Here is a 27,307-nt window from a genome sequence, read left to right on the forward strand (position 1 = left end):
AGTACCCTCCACCCCTCCCACACACACAGAGGATTGATGCCTTGGCTTTGAATAGCACTCTGAAATAAAAACGTATATGGTGTGCCCATCTATTTTCAAAGCCACCAGTGACTGTGAAGTCTGAGAAGCTGGAAAAGAAAAGCAAGCAGCCATTAATAATATTTTATAAAATGGACTGGGCATTCCCTTACAGACAATGAGGTTTGGGGAGGCCTTCCCTGTGGCTGCTGCACTGATTGCAGCCCAGTTCGATAAAACTGGTCAATGGCTGGAAACAAGTGTCAAGAGTTGAGACCAGGAAACCTGCTGAAGCTGTTCCACCCAGAGCAAACGTCTCCATAGCAGGTGATGTTTTGCATGGCGTACCCTGCCCATGCTGCTGTCAGCAGACACAGAGCAGAGGAGGCATCCCCAACAGGAGCCCCTGAACCCTGCTCTCTGGGTAACACTCAACAGCCTGCAGGGAGTGAGGAAAGCAGAGGAGAGCCAGAGTAGCTATCCTTGTAGGCAGCTCCTAAATCCTTATGACTCGGGGAATGGCCTCCAGGTTTGCCCTTGGGAGGATGGAGAAGGAGACGATGGCAACACCCACGCCTGATTAACAGCCGAGGGAAGGCTCACACCTTCTCACCTTGTAATACCTGCTCTGAGCAGAGATGCAGAGTGACTTGGCAGCATCAATCACTCAGTAACTAGAAAGCTGTGATTAAACTGTTTTTCCTGGCAAGAATCATGGCATACCCAAAACGAGCCATTCTCACCTTCCCTCTGTCCCAACACCATGCTGTGGGTTCGTGACAGCTTCGCTCAGGCATCTCCTCCTTATCTCCGCACAAAGCCAGCCCCCAACCCCGAGTCTTGCAGCCAATTCTCACACAAGGAGGGCTGTGGGTTCTGAAATCACCCCGCTTTGCTCACAGAAGGCCCAGACTTTCAAGCCAAACAGGCCGGGAGCCTAGAGCCATTTTCTATTACTTTCGGATCACCTCTCAGCCTCTGGCGATGCCCTGGAGGTCACTCTGTTGATAGGAGAGTGCTTGGGTGAGGTGTTTCGAAGCTGGGTTCTGACAGCTCCACAGCTCGTTATCCCCACCGCATACCAGAGACACTTTGCAGTCAGGCACGTGGAGGAACTTTTACAGGTTTCACTACAAAATTCCTCCCTTTTTATTGGGCTCACACTGGGCAGTGCTTGCGAGCAAAGCTGGCGGGAGTCTGATGCTCCGTAGCCAAAAGCTTCAGAATCTTTATTGCCATTGGCTTTGAGATGGTTTAGAGCAAATCTTTTACAAGGTAAAATCCAATATAAACCTGCTGGCTACAGTTCTCCTTTGTTAGCAGCAAGGATGTAATTATCACAATTTACCTTTATACGAGTGATTGTGGACAGACTCCATGCGATCCCTGGGCTCTCTCACCGCAGCCTGCCTACGGTTTTCCCCCAGCACCCGTCATGGCAATATCCAAGGACTGACAAAGCTGCATCCGCCTGACAAAAAAGTATCCGTGCAGAAACGCAGCCGCTGTGAGGAATGAATAGTCTATTCAAAGGCAACTGACAAGGTGTATTTCCTAATTTTAAAACTTGTTGTGGAACAACTAACCAGACAGAAAGCTGACAGCGACAGCTATTTCCTTGTTGAGTTTGGACACTCTCTGCTTGTAAGTGTGAACTAATTTACTGTTGCAGGGCTGAGGTTCGTGTGTTTTAGCTGAGTAGTTGCTTTTCTGAAAGAAAATACGCCTCAGACATCACGGAATACGGGGGTTTAAAGCACCTAAGTGGAGAAAAAAATAAAGTAGCAGCACTCGGAGGGTTGTTTGCCATGGTGCTGAGCAGAACTTAATCCTGGGGAATGACAGAGAAGAAAATGCAGAGCCTCTTGTCCTGCCTTTGGATGTACTATGATACCCTGCCTTTTCACTCCTGAGCAGACAAGACTATATCGCTTTATAAATAACCTTGACCTGGTCCTGATCCTGCAGTGGAGATTTTGGGGGAGCACTTGATGAACCTTGGACCACCGACCTCATAGAAAACCTGTGTGGGGACCTCCTGGCCTCGCTGGGAAGTGTTTTCTGCACCTGATATAGATGCAGCACGAGACATTCCAGAGCACGTCTCGAGAAAACGGTTGAAAGTAACCAGTTTTTCCCAGAAAGAAAAGCCCAGAAAAGCATAGCTTTCCCCAGAGTGACCAACTGGAGATACTCAGATGAGAGTGAGAGACTCACGTCCCTCTCCCATTGCACGGCCCCTCCAGCTCCCATCAGCCAACAAGGACAAGCTGTCCTCAGCTGCCAGCACTGCTTTCTGCCATCACCATGTTCAGACTGGGAACAGCATGATTTCTCTTTCCTCCCTCCAAACACTTAAAAGAAAGACCTACTTGCACCCCTATGAGATCAAATTAAAGGTTTTGGAGCCTTCAGGGAGAAACTAACTTTTTTCTTCTTTGTTGCTTTTAGCATTGCCTGACAGTTTAAGTCTCTATTTAAAGGACCAGGATCAAAGAAGAAGCTTCTGCGTGGGTTATTTGCACTACAAGGTCCGCTGTGCACCACCACCATCAGACAAAAGGGGTATTTCCACCACAACAATTCACGCTTGTATGAATAATTCACAGCAAACAACTTAAGCTGTCAGGCTCTGAGCTGCTGAGTCCTAACACACATTTAAACTCCCCACACCTCCGCAGCGCTGTCAGCCACCTTCCAGGCTTTTCGCACACGGAAGGATGCTCCTGCTCATCACACGTCTGCAGGATCATCTGCTGCTTCCAACTTGCATGAAAACCATTTGCTCCCTCCTCTGGCATGGCTTTGACAGTCACCCCAAGCCACCATGCAAGCCGCCATGCCGTGAGCACCTGAAACCAGAAACCCTCAGGGCTCTTCAGGCCAGTCCCGCACTCACCTGCTCGTGGTACTCGATGCCCATGCTCAGCGTGTTGATGAGAATGGCTATCATAATCCCCCGGTTGAAATACTTGCTCTCCACGATCCTCTTCAGCTTGCTGCCGAAAGCCTTCCACAGGCGGGTGACCTTGTTCCTCTCCTTGGGTTTCTTCTTCTTCTTCCTCCTCCTGCCCCGCTGCTGCTGGAGCTGGTCTCTGTGGTCGCCGTGCTGCAGGTCCTGGGTGAACTCGTAGACGCCATTGCTGTCGGAGTCGCAGCTGTCGGACTCACTGAAGGCAAACTCGGGGTCCTCCAGGAGGCTGGCACAGAAGGGACAGTCCTGCAGCTCGCAGGTCAGGGTGCCGCCCGGCGGGCTGGGCAGCGGGCAGGCTGCGCTCAGCCCCGACAGCCGGCTGGGCGTCCGCCGCAGACCTGCAAGGGGAGAGGCACACCGTGAGCCCCCTCACACCCTCAACATGGCGGACGGCCCCGTGTCCCCGCTCGGGCGGCGCTGGGCCTGTCCAGGGCAGAGCAGCTTCTGCCGCGTCCTCAAATAAATGTAATACTCCAGTACAGCCTTCTAGCCGTCCATCTTACCAAGCGGCTCTCACTTTGCCTCATTCTTCCTCTCTGTCCTCCTCTCCCCCAGCCCTGACACCCACCCTCTAGCCCCCTCCATGGACACGGGGTCAAGGGGCCCCTCTCCACACAGCGTGGCAGCCATTTTATGCTCTGCTGCTGGGAGAAGACTGACCGGCACACCTCTCACTTTCAATTATTTTTGATTATATCTGACCAGGCTAACATCATTAGTGGTGATCTGAGCGCTATCAAGCTGCTACACCCAATTTAGATAGGGCTTCCATTTAGCTGATAATGAGGAGGGAGAGGGAGAAATGGACCAAAGGTGGCTACAGACCATGGATCACAGCTCGGAGAGTCACGTAGTCCCTTCGGTCTCCTTCATCCCTCCTTCAGCCTTTAATAAAGCTCAGGTGAATTCTTTGCTTGAGGCACAGAGTGTTCAGGGTGTTTTAAAATCAAACACATTGCCACATGTTTCGTGGTGTGAGGAGAAATGCTGGCTGCCCTCACAGAGCCCAGGTACGGAGGTGATACGGACAAGCATAACAAGGATGATTCAGGTGGAACGGGAACCAGATTTTATTTCCTCTTATTTAGAAACTAAATTCTTAGTTTCCTCATATTTAGGAACCAGATATTAATGACAGAAAAAACCCAACAGGAAGGCAATACTGCGAGCATGGGATCCTTCCTACAAAATGCCGTTCAACGAAAATGCATCAACGACAACTTTCCTTGAGGTTCAGGGAAATAAGGTGAGGGGACAGTTTTCCTTTGTGACACATCCCTGACTGGAGGTTGGATGGGGACACTTGGAGAGGTTTTGGGGAGTCCAAGCAAGAGGCAGTGGACGCTCCTGGCTCTGGGCCCAGGAGCTTGGAGCTCACCCAGCAGTAACGCTGCTGATTTCAGCTACTCCTTGTTGACACTTGAGGACGCCTTTAAAGAGAAGGCAGCACCAAATGAAATAAAACACCCCATTAGCTTGAAAACTGGGTTGTGACAAGGGTCAAAATATATTTTACTTGCCTGAATGTCACTCAGATATCACTGGCCTTCAAAACAGCCTTGCAGGAGAGGGCTGTTCTCCTCCTGGGCATTATGTCAAAGACACCAGGAAGATCAGAAATATTTACCCCCTTACTCAACCCACAAGCAGCACCAGTGCAGCACCGCACATTAGCGTGGCGTTTCTGATCGGGATGGGTTTGATGAGGAAAGACTGCAGTGTGGCCACAGTAGCACAGATAGCAGAGGTAGTGGGGGCTCGCCAGACATCCTTAATGCTATCAAAGCGTTAAAAATTATATGAAAAACACTGGCGCCGCAGATGTCTTCAAAATACCAGAGTCTCCTTGGCTGCCTGCTAAAATAACCTCACAGCATTGCAGGGCACGAGAACACGGAGGAACAGGCTGTACTTTATGCTGTTCAATTCCACAACAAAAGAAGGGAAGAGAATACTCTCTCCCACAATTGCATCTTTCCCAGCAGACACCAACCTTGTTTCCAGCTGGGGCTGTGAGTGCCCTGGCTGCTAATGCCTCCTTAATGCTCTCAATTATCACTTGTGTGCTCTCCTTGCACAAGTCTTGCAGTGAACAGAATCTGCTTGTTGACTTGTAAGAGCGGGGAGAGAATTAAGTGAAATAGCTCTTTGTTTGCCCAGAGAGGCTGAGGCCAGGAGGGTCTCACCTTTCCCGTCGAGCACAGGGTAGGGACTTAACATGGCTCCTTTGCTAATTGTAGGCTGGGATGGAGAAACATGAGCTGGGAGCTGTGCCTGGCAGAGCTACACCCTCAGGAGCTGGCTTGTTTGGCACTTAAAGATCCTCCTGAAACCTGTAAGACACATCCATCATCTGCATGAAGATGGTTGTGGTGCAGAAGTGAATCTGACTCGGCCCTGTTGGTACGGCAGGAGGGGCTGCGGCAAGAGTGGGAAGGAGAGCCTGGAAAGAGCCGGAGCCGTGGAGGGGAAGAGCTGGGCACTGACAAATTGTGGGACAGGGTCTCCAGCTGGACCGGCCGACTTGCTTCCCTTCCCAGCCCCTGTGCTCCTCAGGGTGCCAGATAAGCTGCTGCTGCTCACCAGCCAAGAGCTGCGGCATCCACCCCCTTCCCTTAGATATGACCACACTTCTGAAAGAGACAAACCAATTTCAGGATATTTGTTTAAAGCATTTTGGCATCCTCTGGGCTGAAATGCCTCTGTAAAAAGAGGATACTATAATTGCATTATTAATAGCAACTCCATCTAACCTCCAGCTTTCGAAGAACCTCCACAGGCTATGTGAAAATCTCCTAAGTCATTGAAGTGTCCCTGGTATGTCACAGTTGGGACTGAGATCTGGGTCTTTCTTTTCCTGAAGAGGACCCCAGCAGCAGATCCCCTTGCAAGCATGAAGAACAAAACCTCTGACTTGGGCACTGCCGTTCAAGAAACAGCTCTTCTGCTCGGCCTTGCTTTCCTAGTTCCAGACTTCTGTGCGGCCTAGGCTTTTATCTCAAGGTAAATACACATTCTCATAATAACCTTCATTAACTTGCATAGTTAAAGATGTACCCGTGATTCATATAAAGCCCTCGCTTAACAACGGAAGAACGTTGCAACTAACCTTGCCCTCTTCTGCCCTCCTGCTAAGCTCCCAAGCGTACAGAAATGTACGCCGAATGCAATTTCTATAAACAATCCACTTTACCCTTTTGTATGGTCGCTTGAAAAAAAACCCAAACTAACAAAGACAAGCCACCCAACCTATTTGGCAAGCAACCTTTACTGTGACCTGCCCCCCCCCCCCCCCCCCCAGGCTAGGCTTGGTATTTTTTCAGCACATACATCACTAGGATAAACATTTGTGTCCATGCACACGCAGATAAACAGTTTTGGAAAACACAGGCATTGAAAAAAACAGATGACGAGTTTGGCTTAAAGAGGTCGAAAAATAGAAGCTAGACCTTTTTGCCTTTTTACTGTTTGAAGGCTTAAGACTATTTTTCAGCCCTTAGCTCCAGCCATGAGGTCTGGAAACATTTTGCAAAATAGAAACCCAAGTGTTGCATGCAATTACTACTCCAGCAGTGGGTGATTTATACACGAAGGGAGATAAAACTACACTAACTAGCAGTGCTGGTGTGGCTGGAGTCTACAGAGACACGGATGGGATAGGGGTCCAAAAGAGTCCCCAAGATGTTCCTCATTCATTACGACTGAATAGAGCTCCAAATCTGCAGTAACGCTCAGTCCTGCGTTACTTTTTCTTCTGCACATGGGGAAAGACGAGAGGGAAAGCCTGAGACCTGTAGCTCTGTGACACTCCTGCCCTCACATGCATTTGCATTTTCTGAGAACTAGCACAGAGCAAGGCTCTGCAGTGGCCATGGGCCTTCCTCCAAACCTACTGCTTCTTCTTGCCAAAAAGAAATTCAGACACTCAGGGGCCCATCAGAGCAGAACTAGGGGTTTCTAGAAGTGTCTGTTTTGAGTTCTTTCAGTGCCTCCCTGTTTTAAACTTATGTTTCCTATACCTTATTCGTCTCCACCAGCTTCTACCTGCTCTTCCCTGTCAAGGTACCATCTCCCAGCAGCTGGAGCTTCTCTGCTGCAGGGCTGCAGCTGGCAGGTCTGTCATTCACCAGAGCTGTAATTCCGGGGGCTGCACAGATCTGTTCTTGTGTGGGAACAGAGGGAGAACCTCCAGGATATCACTAAGCACGTGAGAGGAGCTCAAAAACACATGCTTTGTAACCACAGGAAAGAAGCCTCCAGCAGTGGCCTGAACCCACTGGCCTGGACCATCCTGCATCTTGCTTTACCCAATGTCTGCAAATACAAGGGTAGAAGGAACAGAGCTCTCAGTCCCTCAACCTGTCCGACCTCTGGTTTCAGCACTGAGTTCAAATAGCATTCCAAAAAAGCCTCCATCTCCAGCCGCCTCACATGGCTACCATTAACACCTTAACTCTTGAGTAGTTTGCCCTTTACCCAGTTTTCCTAAGCAAAAAACCCCAGCTTGTTTGTCCTTACCATGCTCTCCTACCAGTTGCTGCAGCTTCCCATAAGAATCCGTGCCCAAATTTACAGGGCTATTAGCCACGGCCACAGGTGAATTGCCATTCTTCTTTCCTTTGGGAACCGGAATAGAACTGGCTTTGCTAGTTGGAGAAGGCAGGATGGTAGGATAATTCATGTTGCCATGGTTGGAGAGTCCGGCAGTCAGCTTAATGCTTGCAGGGGCATTGGAAGACTTACAGTTCACTTGTGGTCCTTCAACATGACAGTCTGCATGGTAAATGCTGTGCACAGACTCCGAATCTGGAGGAGGAGCAGGGCTCTGCAAGTTGGGCGATGGAGAAGGAAGCATCAATTGACCTCCAGGTTTCATGACCTTGAGTTCCAGGTCGCAGATCTCAGGGTTGGACCGTGGCCCCCGAGGGCTCCCATTGCTGATGTGATAGTGGTGATGGTGGTGGTGATGGTGATGGTGGATGAGGTGGTGTATGGAGGTGATGCGCTTTTTGCCTCGGTGGCTTTGCCCATTTGTGGTGCTGTTTGGGTTAACTTTTTTCCGGCGCTTACTCTGCCAGTTATTGTACAGACGTATTGTCCGCCGTTTCACCTTCCTGAAGATGTGGCAGATGTACTTGAGCAGCTCCTCGTAGCAGCTACCTGGCTCCGAGAAGCTGGCAATTGTGCTGTCGTTGGAGAGATAACGGGCCCGCTGCTCCTGCATCAGCTGGTTCTCCCGCTGCTTTGTTTCAGAAAACTGTGTTGCTATCACAACCAGGCACAAGTTAATCATGAAGAAGGAACCAACCTGGAGAAAACACAGGGAAAGGAATTAGTAGGGACTTTACAAAGCAAGACACACTCTTCACCCTCACATGCTGTCTGGACTTGAAGTGTGGTTCTTAAAAATCCTGAGATTTCCAAACGTGCCAAATTTCAGGGTCTGCTCACCAAATGTCATGTCAACATGTGCCTGAGCTGCTAAGTTTGCTCCTAAGCCATGTTAAATTATTTTGGCAATGGCAAAGGAAGCTGTTAACAATAGCCTTCACCACTTTCTCTCCCTCAACAGTGATGACATTTGCTACTAATGCAGGGTGTATGAAAAACAACGCAATCAGCTACCACCACCAAACAGATCACTAGGAAACACCCAGCCAACCTGCGAGGAAAGATGGTCTGAAGTCCAATTTGTGCTGTACTGAAACTGCCTCTTCTCTTCCTCTATCACTTCACACCCTATCACAGTGTACCCTCATTTTGAAGAGCACAGTCAGGGTCCGTGCATCTGTGACTTTGTACTCTTGTATCTCTCTGACACAGAGAAACATGTCTCCAGGAGCTTTAGTGCTCCTAGAAAGGCCTGATTTATTGTCTAGTTGAGTTGATGTGTTCTTGGGTGATACCAGGTTTTCAGAATGAAGTCCCAAGAACAAGAATGTGAAGTGACCTAAGACTACATCCTTCCCGCAGCTGTTGAGTCCACAAACTGCTTTTTCACCACTTGAGTTCATAAATCAGCCGAAGGAAAATGTCAAATATTCCCATCAGAGAATCAGTGCCCTTAGGCGTGAAAGGGACTGACGTCAAGAAAGTGCCACTGCCTGCATGGCCAAACCTCTGTGCTGTGCTCAGTAGGAAACGTATGGATTTAATCTGGGCCATTGTCTTGTGAATCCTCAGGGGAAGCCGTTGGGAGATGGTTTGTAATATCAGCCTGGATACTGTTTGAGAAGCAGCAAGGGTGCCATTCCCAGCTCCAAGTGACTTGGAGATTAGTCACCTTCTGGCTTTTCTGCGAGGATCCATATGTAGAAAAGGCTCAAAAGAGTGGAGCTTAAATCTCAAATACGCATGGCTCAATGCTAAAGGCTCAAAAATCACTGGCTTCAGAATGCTATCCATTACTGGGAAACTCCCACACTGCTCTGATCCATGCCTTTCCCACTGGTGGTTTGACCGGGAGCTGTGGGGGTTTGACTTCCCAAGGCCTTAAAAACCACACGGATGAAGATGGGGTTATATATGAAGGATATCCAGCCGCAAAAGCACTTTGAAGTGCCTCCGCCCGCTGTCCTGCCTGACATCTACATGGTACTTTTCCCTCTGCTATCCTCCTGTCTTAAATGCTTAACTTTTCCACAGATGTAGACCCTGGAGAAGGTTGTGCCAAGGCTGAACATTGCTAACAGGGGATGGCAGCTTCTGAAGGCAACCTCCAGCGAGTAATACTTTGTTTTTAGGAATGACGGTACCGTAAGACCTCAGAAAGGTGCGCTGCTATTACTACTGTTATTTAAAGGGCTCAGGTGAAGTTCAACAGTTTGAGGTCCCTTCACTGAAATGCGGCGTCCTCTGGCACATTGAAGAGGCTGAAGGAAGAAAAGCTACAGCCTCTCCACTTTTTGCTCTGATTAGCAGTCGCTTGGCCAAGGCACCACAGTTAGGACGCATCAAGGTGACAAGACCGAGACTGGGAGAGTAAGAGGGAGGGAAGACCATATGGCCTGACAAGCTGTGACTATGCATTACATGTGACACTAAAAAGGACTGTTGTAGCCAATAATCTACAGCACTAATCACAACCTGCATAATGATGCTTTATGGCGGGAGGAAAGTCTCCCACCCTGAACCCTGGCTGTGAAAAGCTCTCCTCTGTGAAAAGCCCAGGGAACAACCTTACCCCACAAGGACAGGGAATGGGAGCATCTCACAGTTCATACTTACTATTATAAGCAATATAAAATATATAAAATTGTAAAAAGAATGTGCATCCATCACATAATACATGATGTCAACCCATCCTTCCAGGGTTATAACCTACAGGAAGACAGAGAAAGAAAGTGTAAGAACAGGAGTCAACCAAAAAGTTAGTAAACATCCATCTTCTGATAGTGCCTGGTATTCATCACTCCCCAGCCGTCTCTCATGATCCATCCACGTAGACCTGCTGCACTTCTTTTCCCAGTTGGCTTAGGACAGCAGCAGTGTGTGACCAAAGGACCGGCCTGAAGTTTTTACAGGAATCTGGCACGATTAAAATGATAAAACATTACAATGAAACATCCAAAACACTGGTTCTGAGCCAATGCAAAGGAATTCCAAGGAGAGATTACAAACAAAGCAAAAGCCTCTCTGTGCAGAGATCTGGGTTTTTACCTTAGGGTCCAGGTTTTGTAATGCTATCCATAAAATTCCTAAGTTTCTGTAAAACCAATTTCTTTGTGATTCCTACTGGCTCACCATTACAACTGCATCACCAACATCATAGTGGGAAAGCATCTGAATGGAAGAGAGTTACCTTAATTAAATGTAGAATTGATTTCATACTCATTTTCTCTATCTTCCTTCCACTAAAAAAGAAGCTGAGGATTTAATTAACACCGCACAGGCTGTGTGCAGAGCAAAGCGAATTCTGCCATGTAATTTACACATTTTATTTAGATAAAACATACCAAACTTCTAGTGCTATCTTGCTACTAGTCCTAGAGCTGAAATTTCAGCCTAATTTCCAACAAAATCAAAGCTCCTGTCTGAATTTACTTGCGCTGACGTACCCTATGTGCTACGCCTAATGTGAGCCTTGGTGGTCCCAGAATAAACCAAGAATTGCTGCCTGCCTCCAATTTCAGCGGCATCATTCCTGATTTAAACCATGTTTGCACTGAAGGAACTGTGAATTAGCTTGCTGTGAACAAGAAAAGGATGAAGCCTCATTGGTGTGGAGGATCTTCTGTACGGCGTGTACAGAAAAGCTGATCCATAAAGCACTTGCTGTTGAGGCAGTGAAAAAAACCCCCAATGTTCTTGTCACACCTGGAGCATCAGGACAAAACACTTGCAGGGAAGTCAGACATGAATCCTTGCCACTTTTCTCCTGGTTTTTTTTTTTTTTCAAGGAGCTGGAAGAAGCTCCTAGATATGGATCTTTGGTATATCGCCACACCTGCAAGGGGGAGAGCATTGCTGTACACACAACCATCAGTACTCACAGTTTCCCTGAGACTGTCAGAGCACCTTGTGTCAGCTCATGGGTGCTGGAAGAGAAACACTACTTACTCTTGATTCCTCTCACCCTAAAATCAAACGTGGCGATGTCTTACCGGCAAGTTTTCAAACCCACTTCCCACGTTGAAGCACGCGTAACTTAACACCCACCGTGCAGCTGGGTGAGAAGAAGCCAGCGAGCACAGCTCCACGCTAAACCTAATAAACATGATCTGCCAAGGAGCAGGTAAAAATTGTCTCTGCAGCTGTTTTACTCTTTCAGCATTGCTAAAGACTTTGAGCAATCGTGTCTGATGACATGCTGGCTGCATTTACACAAACTGCACCCACCTCTCCTATTCCTCATTACATGCCTTAGATATTCTTTCATATCGCATCCTCGCTGCTGGTTAGTGATGTATGGGTATCAGACAGCAACGCTATGCTTCCAGTGGCATGGGTTTAACATAAGCAAAAAGAATGCTTTTGGTCAACATGAACCCCAGAAATCAACCTGTGATGTTCAGCAGCAGACACTTTTTTTTTGCGTGGATGCAGCTGCTCTTATACACCCTGGAGCCTGAGAAGGGGTTAAGCTGTCTGGGCAGACACAGGCAGTAATCAGTCTGTTCAGCGGTGTGAAATGGACAAGCAATCAAACTCAAACTGCCCTTTGCTGCCTTTCCTTTAACACGGTTGAAACATTTATAGCGAGCAAAGTTCTTCTCGGCTGCATCCCTTGCCTGTGCAGGCTGCGCGCAGCCGCCGATCACCTCCTGCACTCGATGCCTGTTCATGGGGAAACTGGAGGGATCAAGTTGGGAGGTGACACAAGGCTAAACCAAATCACTGCCAACTACCTAAGAAATGGTCTCCTTTGTGCCATTCAAAGTTCTCTGCCTTTCTTCCCCTCTATTTGGGTGGGCATTTCAGAGTCAGGCTGCCACAGCTGGCACAGCAGGTGCTCCATCCATTTACACTCAGGGATGAAAAATGAGCCCAGGGACTCCAAACGTATTGGATACACCTCTGCACCGAATTTGCATTTGGTTGACAATCCTCAAATAGAATGTATTAAAATGAATAAACACAGAACCCCCTCTACAAAAGGAGTTACCTGAGGGCTGCTGTTGGGCTTCTGCAGGCGCTGCCAGCTCCCCACCTGGGAAACAGCTGCTGAGACAAGAGTGAGGGCCAACCACCATTTATAGAGGTATTTTTCTTGCGTGCTAGACAGCATTTTCAGCAAGAATCAATCGACACACCACATTTCTCCTCTGGAGGGCTGAAAACGCTCATCCGGATCTCATAATATTTAAGATGTAATTAGAATTTACATTATTTACTACTCGCTTGTAAACCAAAGGGACACAGGAGGGATATATAGACCACTAGGCTTTTGTTCTCCTGTTTGACATCTTTGTGGATTCATTTTTGGACTCATCACCCAGTATAAATGCAGCAGTACCTACAGGAAGGATTCCTGAGCTGCCGAGGATTAGAACGTACTAGCAATCCTGTAAGAGAGTGTGCTCACAGACATCTGTCTTCTTTTTTTAAACAAATAGCTCTGGAGAAATGCAGGACAACACACATGCATAGCCACCTGTCTGGACAGAAACAGCGTCTGTGATTTTTACAGACTGATTCTGGCCATGCTGTGGACTTCTTTCCTGCTGTCCTTTAAAAGTGCTCCAAATGACTTTACAAGTACATTTTTACCTACTCCAAGATCTCATTGCATATCCCCGGCAAGGCCTTGGTGCAAATGGGAGCCAGACCATTTGAATTTGCCAACAGCTGGTCTATACGCCATGAACAAAACTCTTTAACTATTTTTGGAACCGAGTCAAAGGCATCTGCACTGGTGCAAGCTTCACTGCTGCAATGCACAGTTTGATCCTACACACTTACTCTCAGACCAGATGAACTCAGAGGGAAAGCTAGCAACTCTAGCTGTTCTCCCAAGAACACGGATATATTTTTTTCAGCATTGCTTTGCCTACTGTTCCTCCCTTGGGGCACCCTGAATGCAATATCACCTACTTCGCTAAGCAGAAATGACTTCCTCCTCTCTTCATTTTCCAATCTGATTAATCCAGTTGACTGCAGCTCCAGCATTTGGCCCTTCACGCCCTTTATAGATGTCTTCCAAGGACCTGGAGCACCTTTCTTGTGCTTTCCAATCTCAGCACTCCATTCTCAGTAATTAAATTCTGTTCAAGCCATGGTTGTTCACAGACAGACATATTAAACAGTGTCTCCAAATGTACCAGTTCAAAGCTCCCAATAAATGCAACATACAATTATTTATCAACAGAGATAAGACGGCAAGAAACACGTTTCCTAATTCTACTCTGACGAAAAAGATGTGCAAGATACGTGACACACTAGAATTTGCAGCTGCAGGGAAACAGATGAAAGATTCAATTAAGATGATTGGCAAGGTTGTCCTGGAGGGTGCTGCCAACTGCAATCACATGCTGCAGACCCAGTGGGAAAGGAGATGCTGCCCTCTCAGCATGGGGAAATTATTTTTGCCTTCGAAGGACTGAGACTCGGGGCAGAGAACAGAGCTGTCCTCTAACCCATGGGAGACCCTGTATGACGCTCGGTCTGATTCTCCTCGCCTAAGCATTCAGTCTTTTACCTCTTACACAGCATGGGCAGGGATAGGATAAATCATTTGCCTCCCATTAATACCTACGAGCCTGAGTACTAAAGCCCTGAGCCTTGCATCTGATCCTCTCTCCCATCAGCGCAGGGATTTAACAGAAAGCACACTCAGGGGAATATAAGGATAGATTTTGACTCCGTTGGTCTTTGGCTTGGACACCATTCATGCAGTCCCCAGTGAGGCACTCCCTGATCACCATACTAACATGAGCAGGATGAGAGAGGACAATCAGATACTTATTTTTTTTTGTCTTCTCTTCTGTGATTCTGATCCTCCTGGTTTGCTCATGCCACAATAATTTCATCAGTTGTAACGAAGATGCTCGTTTGATTTATAGTAGCATAACTGGGGAGAGAATCAGGTCTTCTAGTTAAGCTAATCAGAATCAATCTAAAACTCCAGAGTGAAAATCACAAGAGAGATGCAGATTAAAGAAGCTGGCAATTAACTCAGACCTCCTCGTTGTCCCCAGGGAGACAGGAGGTTTATATTGTTTTTTCTGAGGTCACCTCAAAGGTCTCTGCAGAACAATTTCTTTTATTATGTCAAAAGTTTTCATCATAAAAATCCTTGCCTTTGAGCTCTGCCAAAATTTTTGCGAGTTCTTGGCTATAATCCAAGAGTAGGTTATTTTTTGCCTTAGCGTCAGTTAAGTAAAAAAAAAAATAAAAATCATCCAGGCAAAAAACCTCAACACCCAAACTACTTTAATTAGTAAAGTCAAATACTGAATTGGTTTCTGTGTATTAGAAAGCACCAATGGCTAATGCCAGATGGACTGCTGCAGATACAAATCAACCTTGAGGTGCCACTAATCAATTGAGGAAAGTTTGGAAAATTACTGCGTGAAGCAAAGCCAAAAAGATCTTAAGAACTGAATGCACAGCATACAAAGCTCCAGCCTGGCCCCGAGGCCTCATCTTTCTCATGGCAAGATGTCACTTCCAGGATTACTTGACCAAACTTCCTTTGTAGAGACAACCTCCCCAAGCACGGGAATCAAAATCAGCATCTCACGCTTTAATCAAAACCCCTAAAAAGCGTAGCTCTGGCAAACAGAAATTTCCTTGGTGGTTGATTTCAGAATTGCAGGTGCTCGTTCAACTCAGTGCCTGGCCAAAGCCAGAGACAATATAGAGACACAGAGAAACCCAAGCACTTCCAAACCATTGAGGCGTTCATCTTAACTGACGTCTATAATTTGCATTCAGCCTCTTTTTCTTTGGCCTAACTCAGGTTCTTTGGGGACAAGATGGGCATTATCTGCATCAAAATCAATTATACTGAACAGCAATTCTGAAGACTGCCAGGATTATTTGGTTTTATTTTCTTTTTATCTCATCATTTCCCTGGCCCTACTTCAAGGGTTTTTTTATTTTTATAAACCTCATCGAGACAAGATCCAATGATATAAATTGTGAGAGCTATTAATTACTATGATGGCCTCCGTAAGTTTTATAAGGCCTTCAGTATTCATTTCTGAGAGCCTCTTATCTATGCATTCTGCCCTCTCGGGCATATTGATTTGGCTAGCAAGCACTGACCAGTGAATAATGGAGTATTCCTTTTCCGTATGCAGAGTGCTTGGCAGCTAATCAAATCACTGTTTTCGAAGCCAGCTTCACAATTTTAATTATTTCCTCATGACACATGTTGTTAAGTAACCTCATGGTCAGAAAAACAGGTTTTATTATATTCTGACTAATGTCCTTTGAACAGATGCTTTTCCTTTCACTTTGAGGGCTTGCTTACTTTGCAAAGCAACTTTAGCCATTTCTTTATAAATCGAGAGTCTTGCAAAGGATGCATCTGCTCTGAAAAGTGGCCCTTGCTAAACAGAAAATAAAAGGAAACTGCAATCTTGCATTTGTTTTCAATTCGTGACCTCTCAAATTTGCGAGCTCTGCTCAGCGTTACCAGCTGATCCCGCACCGGGGATCCCGAAAAGCAGAGCGCAGCCAGCCTGCGATAAAGTTGGACGTGTTTTTAGTGATACTGTTTTTAGTGACCCAAAATCTTGTGAAAGTGAATCTACGGGCTTAAAAATGGCATAAAAACTCAACAACTTTTGCTGCAAAAGGAAGGTTAGTTGCCGTCTCCGTTTCACACTAAATAACGCAAGATCCCCATCCGATAGCAAAAACATCACTGATTTCAGATGACTGCTGCTTACAACAAATCACATCTCAGTCCATATTCATGAGGTCTGATTTACTGTGATAATTATCCTCTGCCTTCATTGTTTGTGTAAAATATCTTCTGCACAGGGAATGCATTTAACTGTTTAGCTTCAGCAATAATGAGTCCATTATCATAGAGAGCGCCATAAATCAGCGTTTCATAGCAGAGCAAAGCTGAAAGATGAAGAGTCTGCAATGAGAAGCAACCAAAGCCAGCCTGAGATCCTTGCTTACAGATGAGTGTACCATATAGCAATCATATGAATGACAGCGCTTCTCCAGACACCACTGTCTGGAGCACAGCAGCAGTTTGGGGTACTGGCCCCAACGCAAAAAGCAAGGATTTCTGTTATTCACATTCTAACACCTTGTTGCAAACTATATTTGAGACTATGAGGGACAAAGGGTGCACAGCTTCAAGCACAACTAGCCCTCTGTGCAAGACTGTGACACAAAACATATTTCAGGTGCCTAAGCTTTACCCATTCACACTAATCAGAGTTGGGGGGGTGGGGTGGGTGTCATCTTCTCCTGGATGGATCTGCCAACTCAACGCAGTCTGTGTGGGGACGTCAGGGTAAAGGAGCTGAACCTAAGACTCCCCTACGCTACATATAACTCGCAGTGCAAGGTGCAATTGCAGCAACTGATCATGGAGCAAGGCTTGGGGCAATCAAACCCAAGTAAGATTTCCCTGTAAGAATGGTTGATGCACCTCAAGACCAGTGGCTTTTTCATCACCTAGCTGGATTCCAGATTAGGCCATGGCTTGCTGCAGGCACCCCTCTTTCTGTGCTGAATAAAAGAATCTGTGGTCGAGGTAGGATGAAACCCATCCAAAGCTACAGAGTTTTCAGCAGGCTTCTGTGCCGTGTTGGGTCCCTCCAATACCTCAAATAGTTTAGCGGGCCCAGACCTGGAATCAGGATGGCCTCTCTGACTTGAGCTATACAGAATGATTCCTTCTAGCCTTCTAGATGGAGATTTTTCAAAAGCATCTAATCCTCTTGGAAGCGCAGTCTGAGATGCTTTAAAGGGGCTGGGTATTTTTAGATTGGGCATTCAGCATGAAAGCTCTTCAAATGCAGAAAGTGATGTTTATTTGGCCGACCAAATTAAAAAAAAAAAAAAAGGCAACACCAACAAAACTCAAACCCCATCATTTAAAGTGAAATATTTTTGGTGATCCAAAACAAATTCAAGTCTAGTGACAAAGCATCACCTTGAAACAGTGGAAATGAACAGCTTAGAACTCTCCTTTTGCCAAATTCAGCACAGATAAGCATTGTTGACACATATCTCCAGTTTAAAAAAAAAATAGTCCTTTTGGCCAAAAAACTATCTACTCAAACTCTGAAAACATGGGCACCCAGTGTGACAGCTGCTTCTGAAAAACACGGCCCACAAAACTACATGTTGCACACACAAATACGATTGCAGTTGGAGGCCTGAGGCTCTTTCACTTCCTTCTGCTTCAGTGTGCCTTTTGTTGTTCCCGAAAATATTTAAGGCCTCTGAAAGTGGAAGAAGAGAGGTTGCAGCAGACAGGCAAGCAAGTGTAGTAGTAGCATCTCGGGTACAATACTCTTGAGACATTGGGGTAACCATTCCTGAGCTGTCATTTTGTGAAGAACTTGGTTGAGGTACTCTGAGGTCCCAGCAACAAAGCAAGAGAAACAGGCCCCCAAAAGGTTGCTGTTAATATCCATCTGAGCGACAGCCCAGCTAAAAAGATGCGTGGGTAGGAACCAAGAGGAATAACCCTGCCAGGAGGTTCCAGGGTGGAGGTTTTTGATTACTCTAAGGGAAAGCAATGTTAGAGCTTCAGGTCTCGTCTCCTCAAACGAGATCTTTTCTTAACTGAGTGACAACATGGACGAGGAGGAACTCCAAGCTCATTCTTGCATTTGGCCATAGAAGAAGTACATGCCGTTTTTCCTTTATTTTGAATGGAAGGTATAGCTCCCATTACAGATTTAGCTGAAAGATTTCCAGGCAAGGAGAAAATCCTCAGGGAAGGATTTCAACCATGATGTAGAGAGGCCGAAAAACATGAGGTGGGCAACAGCTGTGGAACAGATCAGGGCACCAAACAATGATGAAATGAGACAAATGAACCTCCTTCCTCTTCCCAAACCTGAAATCTCCCCCCAAGCTCTGAACCTTCTCAGCTGGCCCATCTACAGGCTTAGCTCGCAAGGGTGCAAATCCTGGCAGAAGCAGAGTCAGCAACACAGAGGCAAAACAAGCTCCTCATCAGCACATAGTGCAGGGTCAAAATGACTAAATCCTTGATTGGATTGAGATAGCTTACACAAGCTCCCAGGGGCTTTTTTGACAAGCTAGAGCACAGAAGAGGTAACTTCACATCCAAACAAAAGGGCTGTTTCTGCAGGTGGCCTGCAGCATACGGCTGTCACTGCCAGCTGTCATACCTGCTCAGGCAGCCTGCCATCGCGTGAGGAGTAAAGTGTCCACAGAAGGACAAATGAAGGAAGAAGTGGGTGGCATCAATTCCCCCACTTTCCCACCCCAAACTTGTTCTCTCTTCTGAGCTGGTCACCCACACCTTCGTGGCTGTAACATACTCCTAGCTTCGGTGAGGCCACGTGCAAAGAGAAGTTCTCCATCTAAGCACGCTATCAAGATAACACCTTGAACTCTTGCTGCTGCTGACATTTCCTTTAATGCTGCACTATTTCCAGACATCTTTCTTCAGAAGGTGATTCAGCTCTTCCTTTCTTGGGCATTCTTATCATGTCGTGTGCCTGCTGGGCTGTCTTCAGCTCTCATGAACACAACCAGGCTTTTCCCCCCCCCCCCCCCTTCCTGACAGCAGCAAGGGGGCTGCTGAATGCAAAACTGTCTCCTCTGAGAATTCCCTTGCTAGGGCCTGCTGATGATGGGCCAGAGATGTGTTGCTTGTATGACTTGATTAACTTGTTAACCGAGATGTCTTCTTAAGCAAAATCTCACAGAAACAATATGCACTCGGAATAACATAAGCCAGAATGAGAATCGTGAATCTGAGAGCTGCACCCGAGGCCTAATTTCAAGAGTGTCTTTCATTAAGGAAGCCCTTTAAAAAAATGCAGGTACTTCTGAAATACAACATGTGAAGAAGAGGCCATAGACAAGGTAACTCAGCCAGCACCAGCGGTGTCAGAGCCCCTCTGACCTGCCACACTTCCCTCTTGGATGCCTATTTCCTTTTCCTGTACGTTTGCTCTCTTAAATTGGGTCTTTCCAACTACATCCTGGAAGGAGATATGGAGGAACAGCTTGTTCCCTTGATCTCATCTTGGTTCTGCCTAGCTGAATGTTATCGCTCCTTCAGCTTTGCCACGCTAGTTTTGCCAAAAGCATTGCCTCCTGATGTAAAGTGCAATTATAGGCCTCACTTTTCTGGAAGTCAGACATGAAATCATCCAAGCAATGGTTCTGTGGTTTGCAAAAGAGCCTAAAATCATCTCTGCTTCCCAAACTGTGTATCTACCAGACACACAACCCCCTTTTGTTTTAATGGGTCTCTGCGTTCAGGTCTGGCCACTCCGAGACTGTTGGTTAGGAAGGTGGCAGTATTTTGGTTGCTCCACTGAGACTGCCAGTAATTCAAATTAAATTGGACTTTGGTTAGGTGGGTAATTCATCATTTGCAGTGTGACAACAATACCTGTAATTACTGCTCTTATTGTTGTGGCTGAAATTCATGTGCAATAAAGGGATCTTAATATCATGCCAAACCTCACAGTTAATTTAGGTTCCATCTCCTTTCATTTATTCTGTAATAAGCTAATTAGTTCACATAATTTGCCATTGAACGTGCCTTTGTAACAAATATATACATGAATTAGCCTATTACACAACAAATGAGGGGAATCAAAACATGAATCATTTGCAGGATTACATAAAGAATTATTATCCTTTCAAACACCCGTGGATGCAGCCACCGTCTTTATTGCTTTAAGATTTTATTATTTACGCTAGGTTGGTTCTCATGTTTGATGCCTCTGACTTACCCTTCTGCTTAGAAGGTCAACAATGCATTTCATTGTTTGGTACGCCCCGTTGCCACGTGCCAAGTTACTTGCAAGTTCAGGATCGCTACCATGAAGTTAAATGTCTTTCAGCTTGGCTGCTTCAAGCCAAATTCTGGCAGCTGAAAGAGCTTGGCCATACTGCCAGTCTCCTGCCTTGGTGCACCGTTCGCAAGGACGTTTTGGAGTAGAGATCTTCAGATTTTCCTGTCAAAGTATGCTTTTGGTTTGGTTTGTTCGCAGCCTGCACAGTATCAAACTGTGCCCTTGGAAACTCCTGGGCACGACTTGCAGTCACTGCACTTGGAAGCTTCCTTCCAAATCTCACCTGTGGGGCTCATTTCACCAACCTCCCTTCTGACAGCTCTTAAACCATGCTAGATTTCCAACTCATTTGGGATAAATCATGAGGGATGCTCTCTCCAGCTCTCTCCATTATGCAAACTGGAGGCTTGCCAGACCTTGAGGTTCAGACCACCGTTATAATTCTTGCAAAGTACCATGTATTCATTATTCCCCAGAAGGGATCAGGACAATTGGACCTGTCTCATCCAGAAGACAGCAGAGTGCTTTCTGCCCAGTAATTCAATACCAATTCACAGGGAAGCTCCTGAGCTACTAAAACCATCAGTTCTACTTTCTGCACTACTTACTTTGAGGCCTCATCTAACTGCTGTCCTGGTGCTACCCATCTTCAACTATCAAATGTAATGAGAGTACAACTCAATAGCTTTATTTGTTAAATGCTCTCTGCTTACAGCAATTGTTTTGATTTAACATCCAACCTCTTGCAGTAATGATTTACTCTTTCCATATCAAAGTTAAGCAAGCACCTTACTCCCCAACAGCTGCTTCTTTACCTGCAGTTATAGTCTTTTCAGCTTCTACAAGCCAGTCCTTACTTCTAAAAGGAATAAAGATGTAAGAAGGGTTTTTGGCTGAAATAGTCTTTAACATTTGGATGGCCTAAACAGCACTAAAACCAATCATAAACCTCCTGGCAGCTGCCAAAATGATCTATGGATACAATATCCAGCTTTGCCAGACACTCTGCTCTGCCCAAAGGAATCAGTTGAAGCCTCTGCTGTGGCTGGTTTGTTCTTCCTGGCTTAAAACCGTACCTTTTCAGGCCAAGGAAATTAAATAGCAACATGAAATGAAAGCTCGCAGCCTTGCAGAAAGGCTCAGGAAGTAAAAAGGAAGCAGGACCCCTCGAGAAGCACCTGCTCATTTTCAATGCACTAGGCACAGGCACGCCGCAACGCGCTGCCCTCTGCCCTTTCTCTGGCAAGAACATTGCTGCCCCATGGTGGGAGCCAGACGGGACCTCCTGGGAACATCCATCAAGCCCTGTCAAAGAACTACGCAAGAACAGAAAAAGGAGAATGCAAATGCAGCCAGAGACCTACCTACTATTCTCGCTTTGATTTCCCTCTTTCCTTTATATGCAACACTCACTACCAGTCAGGAATATTCAAAATTATTATAGCAGCTCCTCTCTTGACATACTAATTCCAGAAGAGAACCAAAGCATTTCTAAAGACATAGCTTAGTAGAGACTTGGGATCTGTCTGAACCCTTCTGGATTTGGTTTTGAGCCTCTGACACCAGGAGCAGTGTGATTCAAGGCGTGCTACTGTGACAGCATGAGAGCAAACTAGATGCTCAGAGCAAGCAATCACCCCTTTACAACTCCCAGATGAAAACTGGAAGTTATTAAGTTCATACTATAATATGAAACTGGAAGGAAATTCATAAATGAAATTTAGAGCTCTGAATGAGTAGTTATTCATCATTAACAAAACTAAAAGGATAATTTTTTTCTCTTTTAGGAACAGATGTCACCTACACTTCAGGAGGACTAAACAAAACGCAGCATCTAGCCAAAAGCCTAAGGAAATTTGTATTAAAAACAGGAAGTGCAAATTAAAAACGGAAAACAGTGCACGGATCATTTAAAATAGGCTAGCCCTAAGAGACTGTAGCCTCTGAACTGTGGAGGTGAGCTACCCAGTGTTCCAGAGCTACAAATGCTTTGAAAACGCTTCAGTTGCTGGAGTGTTTTTATCACCTGTAAAGGCTCCCCCAGTCTGAGCTAGGAGCTCTTTGGTCTCTACTGAAGAGCTGTACAGGTGCGGATCAAGAGAGACTCAAATTCCACACGAGTAGCATCTCTTCACCAGTATTCCAGCCGGAACGGACCATTAGGATTATTTCTTCCTCCCTCCAGCGTACCATGCTAACCAGTATAACCCTGCAATTCTACGATCAAGCCCAAACCATGCCATCAGGCTAGTTCCTACATTTTAGAATGATACTAAGTCTTGCTTAAGGACGTGGACAACACTCTCCATTTCCCGGTACTACAGCAATAAAGACCCTAACTCTCAAAAATCCCTGGGATTTATCCAGGTCTGATTTGCAGTGCTAGAGCTTGCAAATCTTACGTTTGTCTGCCTCAGGAAGTATTTTCCCCCTCTTCTAAAATGCACTGAAAAAGTGGTTGTTCTCTCCAAACGCTCTCTTGCGACAGTTGTGCAGGTTTTTGTCTGATTCATTTACTTGGTGTGACTGTATTTCCAGATGCAAGCAAATTCCTTTCTCCTCTGACGCGCCTATCAAAATCTTTCCAAGCAAAAGATGACAAACAAAAAGAAACAGAAAAATCTTTAGGAGAATCCTACCTGAAAAATAGCTATCCAGGCATATCCGATATTATCAAAATTGATAGCTCCGTTGTGTGGGTTTACGTCCCCTGCCATGCATACGTTGTAATACTGGTTCCAGTTTATGCAGGCGTTCCTGCTGCTGAAGTCAGGGTTGTATAAACTTGGGGTGTAGGAGTCCATGCTCAAGGTGCACTCCACCTTGTACTCCTTCCTGTTTGGGATGTTGGAGCATTTCTGCATGCCGTTTTCACGATGCGATGAGCAGATGAATGGATTCTCCTCTGCTTCGTCTGTCCGGTAGTACGGATGCAGGAAAGTAAGGTTGTATGTCCTGGAGAGGGAAGAAAGAGAAGGATGAGAACAAATGATGCACCCTTTGTTTCATCTGCCGCAGGAGGGGCTGGTTCCTATCCTTGGTTTGAGTGTGTTATTTCTCCTTCGCCCTTCAGCCCTATCAGACCGGGGACAGCAAGTCACGGTTGAGATATCGGCCCCTACCTTTGTCTACAAAGCTTTTTGCTCACAGCATCCTGTAAGGCACCAGTGATCTTCCAGTTAAAGATCAGCCTGAGCTTTCCCAAGCCAACAGGGCACTTGAAAGTTGAAATGAGAGGGTAACAGAGAGAAAAATCCCAGCAGGCCAGGTGCTTCCCAAAGAGCTAGGGAACTTTTTGTCTCCGTCTAAGGATTTTAAGGTAGCTCTTCTGATGCTCAGAACATGCTTCAGAAAAGCTAGTGGGAAAGCAGCTTTCCAATAAATCTGCCCCTCAGCACCTCTCCGGGATGAGTGAACTGAACTTTAACAAGGAGAGGACCAGCCACAGGCCATCTCAGATTCCTTCCGTACTTACATAAGAAAAGAAAAAGCCCACATTAATAGGAATTGTATGCTTACTGCATATCTGATTTAATTGGCCTGGATAAAGTTTATGGCTCTGTTACAGCTAAGATAAGCAAGTGCTCTAATTGCAGCATGGCAGGGACGTGCCTTTTCTCGAGCCGTGCTCTGGGGCAGATCAGCCAGCAACCAAGAGCCCAGGACGTTTAATGCTGTTTGATTACTGTTAGTGAGACCCACCGGCACTCGCACGCTGAAGCACTCCTCAAAATGAGAAGGTGCAAAATCCTAGAGCCAGCTTTATCTGCCGTGTTCCGAGCTGCAGGGATCTAAGACGCTGTATAATCAGTCAGGAGATAAGGGAAAAGGCAACACACAAATTATACGAGCAAGTGAGATGTGGGTAGAAGATAAACAGGTAATTCTTCAAGATAGGACAGCTGTATTTTTATCTGTTTCTAAATGTACCTAACGATTGAATAAATTTGGCTTTACTGAGTGCCAAACTAGTGTTATTCCAGCCAATTGCTTGAAATTGCTCCCCAAAACCCTTGAGCCAAGCAGGAGTCACTCAGCAACTGCACTTTAAGGAGACAGCAATCGCTGCAGGACAGAGCTGAGGGGAAAATAACCCTGAACAACTTTCCTGGGGAATTTGGTTCTCCTCCATTAGTGATTTACTTGAGGTGGGTGTTGAGGGTTCATCCAGCTTCAGGACAGGCAAGAGCAGCATGTCAGAGGAATTGGGCATTGCTTGCTGGTGATTAAATGTGTTCACCAGTTATTCTCCTCCCACTGCAGTGCTCCCACACCTCTAGACAAAAACTGTAATATCTTCCTCCCCATTTCTATACCTTAGATTCAAGAGACAAGGAAGAAACTTGAAATATTTTTCCTCCAGGACTGACTAAAGGCCTTCCCTTTCCCCTCCCGCGAATTGGTTTCACTTGGAGGAAATTTCCATATAAAACAAGCTGAAGGAAAGGCTGAGTGCTACGCTAGCACGGTGTTTGCTAGAAGATCAGATACTACAACCAGCAGAGTTTGTCGCGCAGAGGGGGATATTGCGGAGGCTTGTGAAGGATTAAAACGCACCGAGGCGCAGGGATGAGTCTGGGAGTGCTACAGACCGTAGGCAAAGACAGCCGGGGAACTTGAGAGAAGAAACAGAGTGAGGAGGAGAAGAGACACCCAAGAAATGACTTCTGCTCACTCACAAGTGGCTGGCAGAGCCCTGGCAGCTCTGTTTTGGCCGTAGTGGGTACGCTGAGAGGGGCTCAGTTCAGACGCAAAGGGCTCCTGCACCCTCAAAGAAATGTGGTGGGGACCCCACACACCTGGGACATCTCTGCTTGCAGCCACAGTGCCTGTCTCAGCCTGCTCGCCCGGGGAGGTGCTGGGAGGGCTCTGCACCTCCATGAGACACAACACAGCCCAGGGCAGAGCCATCCCAGCCCCACCAGCCTCAGGAAGGACATTTTCTTCTAAAACCTCCAGGTTTGAGAGGCCATGGGTGCATGTCTCATTAGGCTCCTCCCAAGGAACTCAGTAGCTCTGAAGTCTTTCAAATGGGACACTGGGATCAGGGCTTCCCACATGCTGTGGTGGTGACGGGGGTCTAATACCCCCACAGCCCAGACCGAGCCTGGACTACGCTCTTCACTGCCTGATAGCGCAAAGTAGCACGGCCACAGGACTCTGGGATGTGACTGGCTTCCCTGGGGCTGACTTCACCTCTCTTGAAAGAGGATTTTGTGGGTTACAGGCAAAGAGCTTCTCTAAGTCCCTAAGATGATGGCAGGAGAAGTCTCATTTGGCACCTTCTCATCAATGCACCCCGACCTCCATCTCTGGTTCAGCAGATCTCTGCAGTTCTCAAATCCCTGATGTGACAAGTCATGCAACCTCAGAACTTTCTTTGTCTGGGCAGGTCAAAGCCCAAACCTGGTGCTTGCAGAGACAGCCACAGAGGCAAGTTTCAGACAGTAACCTGCAACCCTAAAACTACATATTGAACTCCAGCCCTGCAACAACCCTATATGATCTTGAGAACACCCCTTGTTCCTTCTCGTTTCCCGTCAAACAGTGCTGACCGAGGCTCTTTGATCTGGATGTGCCGCTCCAGCGACACACTCTTCCAAACTACAACTGATCATCCAGGAAAAAACAAAGCCAGGTAGAGCTGTGAAACTCAGCAAAAACTTATTTCCTTCACCACCCAGGACGCAACACACCAGCACACCACCAGCAGCAGGAGTTTCCTGATCACAAACACCTTTTGGCAGCGGGCAGGACGGGAAGGCTCAGCGCACCGCAGCTCCTGGGCCAGTGTAATTAGGATTCTGCCCAGAGCAAAGCTGGACTTGCAGAGGGAGAGGGACCATCTGGAGGGATGATTGTGTAATTAGCAGCTATGGCTGCACAAGCTCCTTTCCTGCAAGCAGTTTTGTGTTTAGACGCAGACACACACATGCCCGTGCCAACAACACTGACCATGGAAGAAGTGCTCAGACAGAACGGCTGATGCATCAGCACGATGCTCCGCTCCGACCTCACAGCCGAGCTCCCCTGCGAGCTGCCTCTCCCACCACAACGGCACGATATACACAATGTCCAGCGCTACACACGACTCGGCAGCTGCCTGCCCTCCCAGCTGCAGGACTCTGATACAGGTTCATTGTCCCAAACTAATCATCTTTATTTGGGCCCCCAGAGCTGATCACTGATCTCCTGATAATGCTCACCCCAGCTGGGCAGGCTGGACAGGAATACAACTAGCCAGGGAGCAGCGTGCCAGCCAACTCTGCTGGAGTCCATGCACCCGGTTTTGTCGGAGGGAAGGAACACAATCAAGATGGGGACCTACGGGACCAACGCCCCTCCCGTGCAATGCTTCACTATTCACACTGCAACTGGAAAGGCCCTTGACGAGCTACATATACAGATTTGAGAGGCTGCGTGTCTCCCATGAGTCACCGTTTAGGAAGCCTTGGGCTGAAGGAGAAATACTGCCTGCAGACACAGCGCCCGGGGCTGTCATCTAATAAACCGCGCAGAAAAGATCTGGGCACAAACCCTCTGGAGAACCAAGAGAACGACACACTTTGGTGGCTGTGGGAGGAAAACAAAACGAGGAAAACAAAGCGCAGCTTGACTGTGAAGGGTGGATGAAGCTTTATTTGGTTCTGCTGCCGCCTGTGTTTATACTCCCTTTTCTCTGCCTTGCTCATTTTTGCAACTGTCCCCAAAATCGTTACAAACTGAAAGAAAGTCCCCCTATGACAGGCCACAGTCACATGGGGGCCAATTTCTGCCCAACGCTTCTCACGCCCTTCCCTCTTCCATATCTGCCCTGGGCACAGAGACACCACGAGCATCCGTCTGGCTGGGAGGGACCTGCATGATGCTCTGCCATCACTGAGTACAG

The 27,307-nt window shown here is 46.8% G+C and overlaps 1 protein-coding gene across 8 annotated transcripts in view; it reads right to left on the reverse strand.

The window, feature by feature from the left end:
- The window catches only part of CACNA1H (calcium voltage-gated channel subunit alpha1 H), a 254,577-nt gene that overhangs the window by 81,194 nt on the left and 146,076 nt on the right, over positions 1–27,307 (reverse strand). For all 8 annotated transcript variants that reach the window (XM_074597412.1, XM_074597409.1, XM_074597411.1 and 5 more), the window contains 4 exons: positions 23,058–23,373; positions 10,220–10,312; positions 7,511–8,300; positions 2,918–3,330 (listed from right to left, as the gene is read on the reverse strand). In XM_074597412.1, coding sequence (XP_074453513.1) covers positions 2,918–3,330; positions 7,511–8,300; positions 10,220–10,312; positions 23,058–23,373 — 1,612 coding nt within the window. The remainder of the gene's footprint in view (positions 1–2,917; positions 3,331–7,510; positions 8,301–10,219; positions 10,313–23,057; positions 23,374–27,307) is intronic.

Source organism: Larus michahellis, chromosome 8 (assembly GCF_964199755.1).
Source record: "Larus michahellis chromosome 8, bLarMic1.1, whole genome shotgun sequence".
NCBI classification, from domain to species: domain Eukaryota; kingdom Metazoa; phylum Chordata; class Aves; order Charadriiformes; family Laridae; genus Larus; species Larus michahellis.